Genomic DNA, 13,661 nt, shown 5'->3' with positions numbered 1-13,661 from the left:
CTGTAATAGTCATCGACTGTAATAGTCATCGACTGAAATAGTCATCGACTGCCAGATATCTATATCAAAATAATATAAATTTTGAAAGTGTTTGCCCAACTCTTAATTTTGTTTAACATCCCTCTCGATAATTTTTCACCTATATGGAGACGTCACCACGACGGGTGAAGGGCTTCACATTTAGGGCTGTGTTCGGCGCTTACGACCATCGAGCAGTGTCACACCTACTGTGACACGGGACATCCGTTTTTAAGGTTATCTCCGAGCGCTTGGCGACGGAATTGTCACTTCCTTTTGTGTGATGTTGAATAGGAAGTACATGTAGTAGAAATTATTAAAATTAAAGGATATCCATTGATATATGTACATGTACATGTACATGTATTCGACTTAATTCATGAAGACAGGGAGTCGGGAAATAATCGCAAGTTGGATCTCCCATTTTTCATTGCTTTTAGATCTCGTTTCGTAGATGCTAACCTTTTTGGTAAACTATATATACTACATTGTAATTCACAATAACAAGAATGAAAAAGGAATTTAATTTAGTCTATCAGTTGCATTAAAAATTTGAATGTGAAAAAAATTAAACTGGATGGAAACTTTTAACATCATGAACATGCCTTCTTGATAAGTCTGGAATTGGTGTGTTCCTCAATTGTGACTTTGTCATCTGAAAGTAGATTTTTTAAAGACTATCATTTCAAATAAGGCTACAGATGAAGATCCCTCCCAATACAATGGTTTTATAGATTAGTGCGTCAATTAACTGTACTAACGGAACAGTGTGAAGAATGAATTGTGTATCATCGTAATGAACGGACTGTAGGCAATGATCCAATCTAGAGAGGATGAAAAAGATTAACGGCCGTAGAAAAGTCCAATAACAAAATGTACTCTACCTTTGTTTATATCAAGTTGTTCAAAGAATTCATCAAGATCCACCATCCCAGTCATTTCAATAAGGACATTTATTTCCGAGTCACTAATGCTGTTATCGTTGTCCAGATCAAAAGATGAAAATTGACAGATGTCTAATTTGAGCACGTCCTGCGAAATATAGATTATATAAAGAATTAAAGTATGAAATATTGAATTCGATGAAATATTTCTCTCAGAAATGGAATATTTAACGAAATACCAATCAAAAACATCAATCAAGATCTTCAAAGAGAATAATCTAAAAATCTTACATCATCTGTGGACCTTTTCCCATTAAAGATAGACAAGATAGTTTTAGCAGAATCTATGAATCTGCCGACCCTACGGACCCCTTTGTCAACCTTATCCAAGACTGTTTTAATTCTTCTCCAAGCGCATACGTCCTCCGTAATCAATATAATGACCAACGAGAAAACCAAAAGGTATCGGAACTAAACATGAAATTAATTAATATTATTGTTAGTAAATAAATGGATAAATATGAATTCTATTAAGAGGTAAACAAAGTAATAACAATTTTTGTAAATATGATTTATACTGTGTTGCATGACTAGTACTTACCATGATGAGAGTGGAAATTATCTATCTAAAACAAAGAACTGGACAGAACGAGGTATTTCCCTTATTTTATATCCTCTGATCTGTTATCCTCGTCAGTTTTCTGGAAACAGCTCCAATTAGTACTTTCCAATTCTGTAGCCACGCCTCCTTGCAGATGTTAAAAATTCCTACCTTTTTGCATAAAACAAAGGCTTAAAGTTAAACCAATTGACGTCATGTACAGACTTTTGATTTTCGATGCCATTATTTCTATACATACATGCGAACGGTCAACAAATTTTTCTCTCTAAATTTTTGCAACCTGCTTTGATCGTTTATTTTAGATCATTCACAGAAATAACTTTTATCATATGAAAATTCATTTCATATCCATATGGTATGATCATGTGGTCTTATTAAAACGATCATCATATACTTTAAAAGTAGTTTTATACATTGTTTATGAAGAAAAAAGCCTGAATTAATTTAAAAGAAAATATTTATAACGTTATACATATTGGTAATCCAATCCATCGAGAGAAAAAATGTCAAACTTATATATCATAGATATTTTGTTTATAGAAAACGCCCCCTAATCCACCCACGTTCTAGTTTAATTCTTTGCTTAAATGGTTGACTTTCTTACTCTGAAAATGCTTTTCCCGGAACTTCAGCAGTGTGTTCTTTTTCTCCAGATTGACACACTCGTTCTGGAGATGACGTACATGGAGGTCGTGGTCCTGTTGTAGTTTCTCTCTGAAGAGCTAAAGAAAAGCAAGAGGAGTTTGTGAAACATCAATGCCCCCTTCAGGCCAGATTCAAAGGTCATGAGGTCATAATCTTTGGTATATGCAAAAAAAAAGGGGGGGGGGGTCTTGTTACAGGGAATGCACATGTGAAATGGGAAAAGCACTATGGCCAAGGTTAAAGTTTTTGCAGACAGACAGACCAATTAGGGGGGGGGGGGCATAAAAATTTTCCATGTATATGGAGTGTAGAAGTCTTATAACATGAGGCGATGCCGTATTTAATATTCCAAATAAGAGCACCGGAAACGGTATAGTGCAAGCCCGTCACAAGCATCATTTGTTAGGAGCGAGATCAAACGTTCAATGTCTAACCAAAACAAGAGGCCCAAGGGCCTAGAATCGCTCTTCTGATAAATTGTACAACCCCACCATTTCTATTCTTAGCCTCTTAGTATTCTAAATCTTTAGTTAAATCCTAAGAATTAAAAAAAGTAGGTCAATGTTACCTACTTTTTGGTTTACACATTTTGAGAACCCAAGAAATATCAACTGACAAAGTTTGATGATTTTAAGCCAATTAGTATCTGAATATTGAAATATAGCTGTCAAATTCCAATCGTACGTCATGGTGACCTACTTTTTGGTCGACACACTCCGTAGACTCAAGATGCATCAACTGTCAAAGTTTGATGATTGTAGGTCAATTAGTGACTGAAATATATAAAAATAACTGTCAAATGCCAAAAGTAGGTCACAGTGACCTACTTTTTGGTCGATACACTCCGAAGACTCAAGATGCATCAACTGACAAAGTTTGATGATTGTAGGTCAAATAGTGTCTGAAATATAGTAATTTAGCTGTCAAATACCAAAAGTAGGTAACGGTGACCTACTTTTTGGTCAACACAAACCGAAGACTGAAGACGCATCAACTGACAAAGTTTGATGATCCTAGGTTTTACAGTGCCCAAAATATGCATCTAAAATTGAAAATGTGAAATTTGAATATCTGCAAAATTCAAAAAGTAGGTCACTGTGACCTACTTTTTTTTTTATAAATATGTTTCAAGGCCTTAAGATGCATCAACTTACAAGATTTGATGATTCTAAACCTCTCGGTATTTGAAATAACAACTTAAAATTTATCTATAAATGATAAGCCATAAAATTTAGAAAGTAGGTCACGGTGACCTATTTTTCAGTTGACGCATTTCAAGGTCCCATGATCCACCAACTGAAAAGTTTTGATGATCATAGGCTTCAAAGTGTCCAAGATATGCATCAAAATTAATTTTAAAATAAATACCTGCAAAATTCAAAAAGTAGGTCACCGTGACCTACTTTTGAGACAACTTGACACAAGGTCCTAAGATGCATCAACTGTAAAAATTTGATGATCCTAGTCTTTATAATGACTAAAATATCAAAGATTTAAGGAAATATAAGTTTAGGTCAACTTTGAAGTGACCTTGAGACCACGCCCTTTGCCCCAGGGTAATGCCTTGAACAATTTTTAATCTACAACATATCCTCATCCTTATGTGTAAGTTTGGTGATAATCTGCCCAGTGGTTCTTGAGAAGAAATTTTTTTAGCAACCACTATTTTTGTTTGTATTTTCCTGATTATCTCCCCTTGTTAAAGGGTCACATCCCTCTATTTAGTATGTATGAAAGCCCTTGGGCCAATGATACCCTGTAACAAATTTGAAAAAAATTGGCCAAGGGGTTCTTGAGTTATAGCCCTTTTTCTAAAAAGTTTACGCACACCGCACACCGCACAAATGGCCATAGCATTAGCTCTTTGAGCCTTCGGCTCAGAAGAGCTAAAAAAATAAAAATTTCACAGTCCTCACCAAGACCCCCACCCCTAGCTGCAATAATGTAGCCCTCTCCGATTTTTTTTTAAATTCTGACGTTTTCAGGATGGGGCTACAATTCCATAGGATCTTCGTAATGGTGCAAAATACATGTATTTTTATGAAAAACCTGTAATAAACTCCGTGTATTTGTCTCCAATGTTGTTTACACCAAAAAAGAGTATGTCTAATAAAAGTGTTTTTCATTAAATATCATTTATAACACTCAAAATTCCTCGTCTGCTCCGCCATGCGTGTTGTCACGAGCTCTCGTAGGTGGATCTACTGAAAAACCTCAACATTGAGAATCAGCGCGAACGTTACTCGAGCCATTCCGACAAAGAAAGGAAAATCATATGGTGGCAGAAAAAAATCACCCTCTGCTGTTCATTTTTTTTTGACTTGATATTAAATTTAAACCTTTTCAATACCGAAGAAATCGCTTTCTCCTCCGTTCTCGTACACTAATGTAAACACTACTTTATATGTGTGAAAGGTGAAGATAACGAACAGTGATCGATCTCATAACTCCTATAAGCAATACAAAATAGAGAGTTGGGCAAACACGGACCGCTTGATATATCAGAGGTGGGATCAGGTGCCTAGGAGGAGTAAGCATCCCCTGTCGACCGGTCACACCCGCCGTGAGCCCTTTATCTTGATCAGGTAAACGGAGCTATCTGTAGTTAAAGAACAGTGTACCAAGAACGGCCTAGAACAATCGGTATGAAACACGTCAGACAGCATTTCACCCAATGATAGGTTGTATTGGCAAACTAGATTGTTATAACGACCATAGAATTTGCGAAATACTGACTTTAAACGAGACTGTTGGAACCCCTGTACCATCAACTTGTTTGTCAGTAGCCTGCTTCGATTTAAAAACTGACCATAAACAGAACAAGCCCTTGCGTATCGAATCAGTTGAGAGATGTATATACGCAAATGACTTGACAATTAATCGGAAGTTGGAACTTCAGTACATCAAACATGGCGCACATATATGAATCGAGAAATTGAAATATATCCAAATTGTTGAAAACGGTTAAGATAGAGCCTCACAAATCGTAAGTTGTAAATTTATGCATTGACTAAGAAACAAAGAATATCATTTTATTTACGTGAAGAAAATTAGCAAATGTTTAGAATGATTGAAAATGTTGCGGGAGTGAATCACTCCCGCATTTGCACCGTTACGAAGATCCTAAGGAGTTGTAGCCCTCTCCCTCCAACACAAAAATCGTAGAAGGCTTCATTATTGCCCACCCCAATCACTTGTAAACTGTGGAAAGGATTAGAGGGAGAAATTATGTATCCTCCATTTTCCATATGAAATCAAATTTCAAATGAAGGGGCAAACCTCTAGCAAAAGAAGTCGAAATGGATCAAAATTGTCACATGGTGTCGAGTGTCGAGTGACCCACAGAGAAGCTACATTTCAGATACGTGACAGGGAGCGGGAAATAGAAAACCCTGCAAGAACGGAAGGACATCACTGCACCATAGTACAAAAAACAAATATAGAGCGCTACTTTCTGAATATTCCATCTATAGTAAGACTACCTGTACACTCTCAATCACCACCTCATCTTCTAAATTCCGTTCCGTGTAGTTATGTACAGCCATTTTGGCGGAAGAAAGCCGATGTTCCAGTTCTTCTGCGAAATAAAGATATGCATTATATTCATAGCCACGTGTTTATATAAACTCAAGTGAGCATTTCGCTATTAGCACTGATATCTTAGGTATTTAGAAGTAACACTCGATTTCTTAAATATACTGTAAGAGTGTAAATTGACTACACAATTTGAAGAAAAAATGTATAATAAAGAGATTTCAAACGCATTTGAAATTTCAGATCGCCAAATTCGAATGAGGAAGGTGGTGGGGTGGGGGTGGGTGTCTGTTAGAGGATGGGGGGTGGGTAATTGGCTTTTTCCCTGATACAGCAAACATATATACATGTACTCATCAATGTATAGTTTATACAGTCGTAAAATCTTTGGAAGCACCGAGTTCCTGATATGCGTGGAGAACATTGATTTATATATAGATCATATGGATCAATCCCAGAGAGCTATGTATAGTTCAGCAAAGATCTCCAAAATCCTTGCATGTCCATGCGAAATGAATACTGTACGTACCCTGAGGTCATGAACCATGCAGTACATGGTCTACTACAATGAACATGATTAGGAATGTGAAACAGAGGAGATTTTGATGATGAATTTATTATATTGTAACTACATGACCTGCATACCACTGTAGGGGATAAAGCCCTGACCCGGCAGCGAGTTTCTCAGTGTGTTAACTGTAGCTCAATTGGCGTGTTATATCCTCAGGATTAAAAACGTTTTTTTCGTTTTTTAAAGTTTGATTGATTGAATGTTGTTTAACGTCCTTCTCGAGAATATTTCACTCATATGGAGGCGTCACCATTGCCGGTGAAGGGCTGCAAAACTTAGGCCTATGCTCGGCGCTTATGGCCATTGAGCAGGGAGTGATCTTTATCGTGCCACACCTGCTGTGACACGGGGCCTCGGTTTTTGCGGTCTCATCCGAAGGACCGCCCCATTTAGTCGCCTTCTACGACAAGCAAGGGGTACTGAGGACCTATTCTAACCCGGATCGCCGCGGGACATTTTAAAGTTTGAAATAAACTTTCACTCGATGAGCTATTCAATCTAACTCTAGTGTCCGTACCACTGACCAAGGGGATGGGATGGTGATTTGACAATTTTGGTTGCCTCATAATACATGTAATTCTACACCCAGTCAGGCTAAGTACTACATGTTCAGGAGTAACGTATTTAGAAAGTACACCTTTTAAAATGCTTTGATCCCACTCCATGGAGCAAACAGGACAAGGACCTTGAAATTCTTTTTATTTTATTTTATTGGTTTTTGTACACATAATAAAGTACATGAATATAACAAGTCATATATAATTATCATTATGTGCATGGAGAAATATAGTGAGAAAGAGAGAAAAAGAGAGAGAGAGGCATGTTTTAAGTAAATAGTAAGTTCCATCTGTTCCATTGAGTATCAATTTTTTTCTTTTCACCATTCTTATATGCTATATATTTGTGTGTTTCATAAAATAATCTCATTTGTGATATTGCAGCCAGCAATTTTAAAGGTTTCTTAGTGCACCTTGCAGTATAGACAAAATACTTCAGAAATATTATTTTCAATACAAGCTAAAATAAAGGATGTCTTTGTAATTGTAATCTGTCGCTCAGTCTTATCCTCTAAAAATTGTTTGAATTCTAGACGAAATAGTTGTAAACAATCACATTCCCATAAAATATGTTCTGTTGTTTACTCCTCAGAGTGACAAAAGTTGCAATATTTAGAATATATTCTTTTTATTTTGAACAATGAATTTGTTGCTAATTTTTTTTTTTTATAATTCTGTACTGAAACCAGTGGAGCTTAAAGTCTTTTGTCACTGAAGGGTATTTTCTGGATTATTTTCCATTCCCTGTCGTCTACATCTAAAAGTTCACTCCATTTCTTTTTGTCAGCTGAGACCCGAGTTATTTTTATTAAGAATTTCATAGAAAAATTTTGATTTGTAACATTTCAAAATTGTGTAAGTATTTGTCATAATTAATGGACTTGTGACACGGGGCCTCGGTTTTTGCGGTCTCATCCGAAGGACCGCCCCATTTAGTCGCCTTCTACGACAAGCAAGGGGTACTGAGGACCTATTCTAACCCGGATCGCCGCGGGACATTTTAAAGTTTGAAATAAACTTTCACTCCATGCGCTATTCAATCTAACTCTAGTGTCCGTACCACTGACCAAGGTGATGGTGATTTGACACATTTGGGTTGCCTCATAATACATGTAATTCTACACCCAGTCAGGCTAAGTACTACATGTTCAGGAGTAACGTAATTAAAAAGTACACCTTTTAAAATGCTTTGATCCCACCGCATGGAGCAAACATGGTAAGGACCTTGAAATTCTTGATTTTTGTTCCTCTACCCATAAACATGCAACACTAAATTCCCTTCTGTAGTTTCTGAGAAGAAATTGTTTTTGTTTGTGTACTGTTTTGATTTATGCACATGACATTTACCGCTGAAGAAGTGAGGACTCTTTATCGTGCCAACGTCTACCGTGACACGGAGTCTCCATTTTCAAGGTCATATATGAATGACTCGTGACCTTTCATCACTTCTGATATAAAGTGTTTGGCGAAGGAACAACCACTACCTATATATCCTATATACGTCTTAGGCGCCGGGACCGAGAATCGAACCCCGAGCCTCTCGGTTGCTAAGCAAGCACCCTACCCACTTGGCTACGTTCAGACGTTACAACGGATGACAGCGAACGGACGTGGGTATTGTCCGTAAGTTAGACCTGATTGAGAGGTACATATACATTCTATAAGTTTTGTACGTACATGTATACTATTTAGTGAAATATATAGCGGTATACATTTATTAGTAAACAGACAAACACAATAATGCTAAACAGAACGAAATGTCATTATTTCTATAAAATCAATTAATTTTGTACCATATCGCTAACAGGTCCATAGAAAAAGAGATATCTAACACCCCCCCCCCCCCCCCCAACACACACACATGGAGATGAAGGCAATAGGGCGATCTGAGAGGGACTAGTAAACTAATAGAACTTGTCCCCAATCCTTATTCAGTGAAATATGCTCAAAATAATGAAACAATCAGTGTCAAATACCACCCTACCCTTTGATTAAACTTGTATTTTACAGGCTTGAATATTGTGCAACTTCCCGATCACCCACCTCGTTCCTCGCGCACAAAGGACCCTAAGCTCGCAGCACTCCCACTCTCGGTTGACTCCGCGTGCTGTTCCAGTGCAGACCCCCTCAAACAGGACAGGCGGTATTTAGAGTCCTCTGGGGAAAAAGATATTCATAAAACATACCAGAATGTATTTTTATTTTTTTTTTGAAAATGGACGATCTCAACATTATTTCCAGTGACGGATTTAAGAGGGGGGGGGGGGGGCGCAGACATGTGGGTACAGGGTTTGACACTAAGGCACGTCCGACCGACCGAGTCTACTAAATGATAGGCCCGGTCGGGTAAAATGTTGATTTACTAGTCCGACTGGTCGTGTTAAAAAATAAACAAGAAACTTTACTTTAAACGGTAAGATATTTTATTTTTAACTAAAAGAAAATAATTGTAAAGAGTTTGCAAGCAATCTTGAACCGTGTGATGGAATAATCTTTATTTTTAGTTCTAACAAATAAGTCGCGGTCGGAAGTGATGTTTTACGACATCTACTAGATGTTAATTTTAAACGGTTTATTTGAATTTACTATAATAAAGTGTTTATCAAGTCAATAAATTACGTCGTAAACAGCTATTTACCAGTGTTGACATATGTGCGGGAATGTCTCTATATTTAAATACGACTTCTCGTCCACAAGGAAAGACGTCCCAGGAGAAAAAAGAAAAGGTTGGGAAGAAACAAAGCAGGGATTATGAAATGTAAATTAAATAAAAAGCCGGTTAAGGTCATTTTATGCTAAATAGACTAAGGCATATCCGTGTCGGGTAGAATTTAAAGACACAGAAAACGTGTTTGAAAATCAAATGCAATGACGAGAATTAATTAAGATATTTTTGAGACAATTACATACGTTTTGGTTCAAACTTAACGTTTGTCATTTAAATGAAATATTTAAATATGGAGAAACTATCAGGGGGTGGGGGGTTCCTGGAAAGTTGGTCAGGGCTAGTTGATATAAAGTCAGGTCTAGTAAAAATCATTTGAAGTAGCCCGACTGGTCTAGTGCTGAAAAAAGTAAATGTCAAAGCCTGGGGTATTCAAACCAAAGTTTTATCTCAAAATACGAAAACAAAAATTCACACTTCCTAAGAGAAATTTATACAAATGAATTTTTTCTACAAGTTTGTCTAATTTACCCGAGGGTATAGGCCTATATATACATGTCTATACTCTACGGCACTTTAAATTTTCGTGTGGAAAACTGCAATCGTTTTGGGTTGGACAAAATTAGGAGAATGTTTACAATACTCCATGTGCTTCTACGGTTCGCCATTTTCCCCGACGCGAACTGTCAACTTACCGACATCTTCTTTCAGCTTCGCCAGCGTCTCCTGCTTCTGTTGAAACTTTTCCTTCTCCGCGCGAAGAATTTCACAGGCTCTCTCAGCCATTTTTTCCATATCTGTCAAACTTTTTGCCACTTCATTCATCAATTCCTCCGAGTGTTGTAGTTGCTCTCCGATATCCGTAATCATGTCTTCTTGTATCGACTGATACACGCAGTGTATATCATTGTTGTTTTTTCTCATCTCTCGCGCAGAATGTGAAATCTTGTCATAGTCTGACAACACTGCTTCACATTCAACACTATTACGCCTTCTTTTCCCAAAGGTTTTTCGAAAAAATTTCAAAACATTCATATTTATGCCTAGATGATTTTACAACTAACCGCACTGTACAAGATAGCGTCTTGCTTTATGACGTCACAATGACTTTAATGGCGTGTGGTGACAGTGACGTCATAATTGTGTTCGCTGGGTGGTCTGGTCCCCGCCCCCGCCACTCTTTGATCACTCGTTTCGAGTGATCAAAGAGTGGCGGGAGCGGGGACCAGACTATTCGCTGGATTGCGCGAACATTCTTGTGAAAAGATGTATACCGACCACAGAACGACATTAGGCCTAATATTGTATAAGAAATCCCTTGTCCCAAGCGGGAAATTTGGCAGGCCTCGTACACCCCTCTTCTTTTAATGAAAAACTTTTCACCTGCTTTCCTCAAATACAGTGTGACTTAAAACAAATAAGATTCAATTAGATAAATCGAAATATCAAATCCCTTCCCCCATACTTTCTCATAGGTTCACGACAAAATTCAAATTTTACCTACCCGTCTACGTATAAATTGCAGTTTACTAAAATATCATTTATTTTTAAAAACATTGTAGATATAGTCTCTATGCGTATGTGGTAAGATACAAGACACCAAACGCTATCTCTTAGAATGTCCATTGCATGATCAACTGCAAATCGCTAGCCAAGTGTTTCAATCCGCTCCACTTCTCCACCACAGTGGAGCGGATCGTAAACCCTTGGCTAGTGAAGGTGGATCAGCTGAGGGACAAATATCTTTTAAATCTATCAAACAACATTAAGACAAACCTACTGCCTTTTGGAAACCCAAACTTATCAGCATATCCAAAAACATATCTATATATATATATTTCAATCAGTGCATATATGTATATGTTATTCAAAGTAAGAGATGTGATGTATCACAGAAATCCTGAAGCGTTATGTAATATATTATCTGTAATACTTAGGCTTGCATTCTGTCCTTCGTCTTATTGTAATCAGACAGAAGCGCATGATGAGAAGGAACATTTCATACAACCCTGTCACCAGGGGCGGATCCAGGAATTGTGCAGGTTACGGGGGGGGGGGGCACTTTATGAGGCAGGGGGTCTGGGGGCCGCCTTGAGGCCCCCAGTGGGTCCAGGGCAAAGCCCTGGTGGGGGCCCAGAGGGCGAAGCCCCTGGATTAAATACAGATTTTATAGGGCTTAAAATATGTCTCCTATTTAGTCATTCATTCTTGATAAGGTGAAATTAATAAAATGACGCAAATTTGAAGGGTTTTTGGGAAAAAAATTAAGTTCTCCCAATAAAGTAATTCAAGAAATCAAAAGATTTTGTCACTGATTTCTCCGAGAGTGATAGAAAGTATTGCTTCTTTTATTGTTTAGTACATTTTTCTAAGCACGATGCCACAATTTACCTTAAATTTGAAAATTTTAAAGGGGGGGGGGTTGCACCCCGCCCCTTAAATCCGCCACTGCCCACTGGTCACACATTATCACCACCCTTGTATACTTATGTTTTAACACTATTTGTATTTGTTATCAAATGACGAATCGCGTATATGTTTACACATAACTACAGGACGATTCGGTATCATTGTTATATGCTATAGACGGATTTGTATAAGTCTTTATACTTGTTTCCGAATCTTATTGCACTTACAGCTAGTATGTTTGTTTGTTTCATGTGAATTTTTCAATGGATAGATATACCGTAGTTTAAACCAAATAAGATTCAAAGATCCATCCAGTGTGCTACATAATAAGAACCTAAGCTTGATGTTCACAGACATTTTCATTGGCTTTTTTGTTGATTTGTTTGTTGATTTGTTTGTTGAATTGTTTGTTTCTTTTTAAGTTTTTGTTTTGGTTGTAATTTACTTAACGTGAAATTTACTTAAAGCGATATTAATTAGAGGCTCTAAATGAAACAAAATTATTATCTTCCCGTACAAAAATTTATTTCTATATATTCTATGTATTCATTAGAACTGAAATCTTTATTTTGATAAAATCTTAAACTTAGGTTTAATTTTTTCAATCAATATGATTAAAGTTACATACAAAACTATCTTAATAGTTCATTGTTACAACAAAATAAATTTTTAGATTTAGAGCTAATATTGCTTTAATACGTACATGTATATCTAAATATTTAATTTGTCCGCCTTCCAGATCCTGTTTTTAAAACTTGCCTGGGTTTTTGACAGATGTCATCTTTATTACATTAATGTTTAGATCCGGGTCACTTTCTTTGAACAACTGAGATGTGTCAGGGCGCAAATTCGTCATCATTTGCATTAATTGTATATTAATGACCTTGTAAATTATCGTGTTGATAAAACCTAAAGACAAAGGGAAATGGCAAGGATACAGTTTTGCTGCGATGCTACATGAAAATTCTTAATTGAGAATAAAACACAAACTTTTATAGAATCTTCATAGTTTGCCTGCCGGTCTCGTCCTCAATCCATTTGTCATATCGTTTGTCGCTTTTGTTTTCGTGGTTCTAATGATAAAATGAGCTAAATATATGCTTTTAAAAAAAATGGATATTGATTGACATTGATATTGATGGATATTGATTGACAGTATGAAAGATTAATTTTATTTTTATGTAAATATCACCAATCTGGTCTATATTTACACCGAGTTCCGGAATCCGGGACATTCATTTAGTTAAATACATGTATTTAGGCCATTTGAACTATCAGCACCGAAAACATGTTGACAGACTTAATAAACTTGCACATTACAAAGGACAGATGCTTTCATTTGGTCCCTCAAGACAAATCTATAAATACTCTTTTTGAAGAGAGGAAGGGATATTTTTCCCAGTCTGAGCTACACAATAGATTTGCCGCAACACAATAAATAAATTTATTTATGAAATAGCCTTTGCTTGTTACTTGATAAAGACAGTGAAAACAGGACAGTAATGAGAACTGAAAATATGTCATTTATTTTAAAAATGACGAAAGTTATAAAACAGAATAAGCTAGTGGGGGTCAGAATGAATGGAAAACAAAAATACAAGAATATACATGTATGTATCATATAGGTATGATTATGCAATCTGACCCCCTACAACACATAATGAAATATCGAAATAGAGCTGCCTGCAATCAAATAAGGTGGGTTTTACAAATAAAACAGCTCACACATACACGTAGTAGGATCAAACTAAAGTGG

At 36.7% G+C, this 13,661-nt stretch overlaps 2 protein-coding genes across 5 annotated transcripts in view; both read right to left on the bottom strand.

The window, feature by feature from the left end:
- The window catches only part of LOC125669242 (uncharacterized), a 64,397-nt gene extending 53,803 nt beyond the window's left edge, over nt 1-10,594 (bottom strand). For 3 of the 4 annotated variants that reach the window (XM_056164347.1, XM_056164349.1, XM_056164350.1), the window contains exons 1-4: nt 10,192-10,594; nt 8,875-8,988; nt 5,652-5,746; nt 2,129-2,246 (exon numbers count right to left, since the gene is read on the bottom strand). In XM_056164347.1, coding sequence (XP_056020322.1) covers nt 2,129-2,246; nt 5,652-5,746; nt 8,875-8,988; nt 10,192-10,531 — 667 coding nt within the window. In that variant the 5' untranslated portion in view covers nt 10,532-10,594. The remainder of the gene's footprint in view (nt 1-2,128; nt 2,247-5,651; nt 5,747-8,874; nt 8,989-10,191) is intronic. The other variant, XM_056164352.1, reaches the window with a different exon arrangement.
- On the bottom strand, nt 524-1,650 carry LOC125670510 (uncharacterized). The gene is made up of 4 exons (XM_048905718.2): nt 1,504-1,650; nt 1,194-1,373; nt 903-1,050; nt 524-673 (listed from the first exon to the last, which is right to left on the bottom strand). Exons 1-4 carry the CDS (start codon nt 1,504-1,506, stop codon nt 612-614), a joined length of 393 nt encoding a protein of 130 aa, XP_048761675.1. The 5' UTR covers nt 1,507-1,650; the 3' UTR covers nt 524-611.
- Nucleotides 10,595-13,661: the final 3,067 nt, after the last annotated feature.

Source organism: Ostrea edulis, chromosome 4, assembly GCF_947568905.1.
Source record: "Ostrea edulis chromosome 4, xbOstEdul1.1, whole genome shotgun sequence".
Lineage (NCBI taxonomy): Eukaryota > Metazoa > Mollusca > Bivalvia > Ostreida > Ostreidae > Ostrea > Ostrea edulis.
This window is presented reverse-complemented; position numbering and strand designations above follow the sequence as displayed.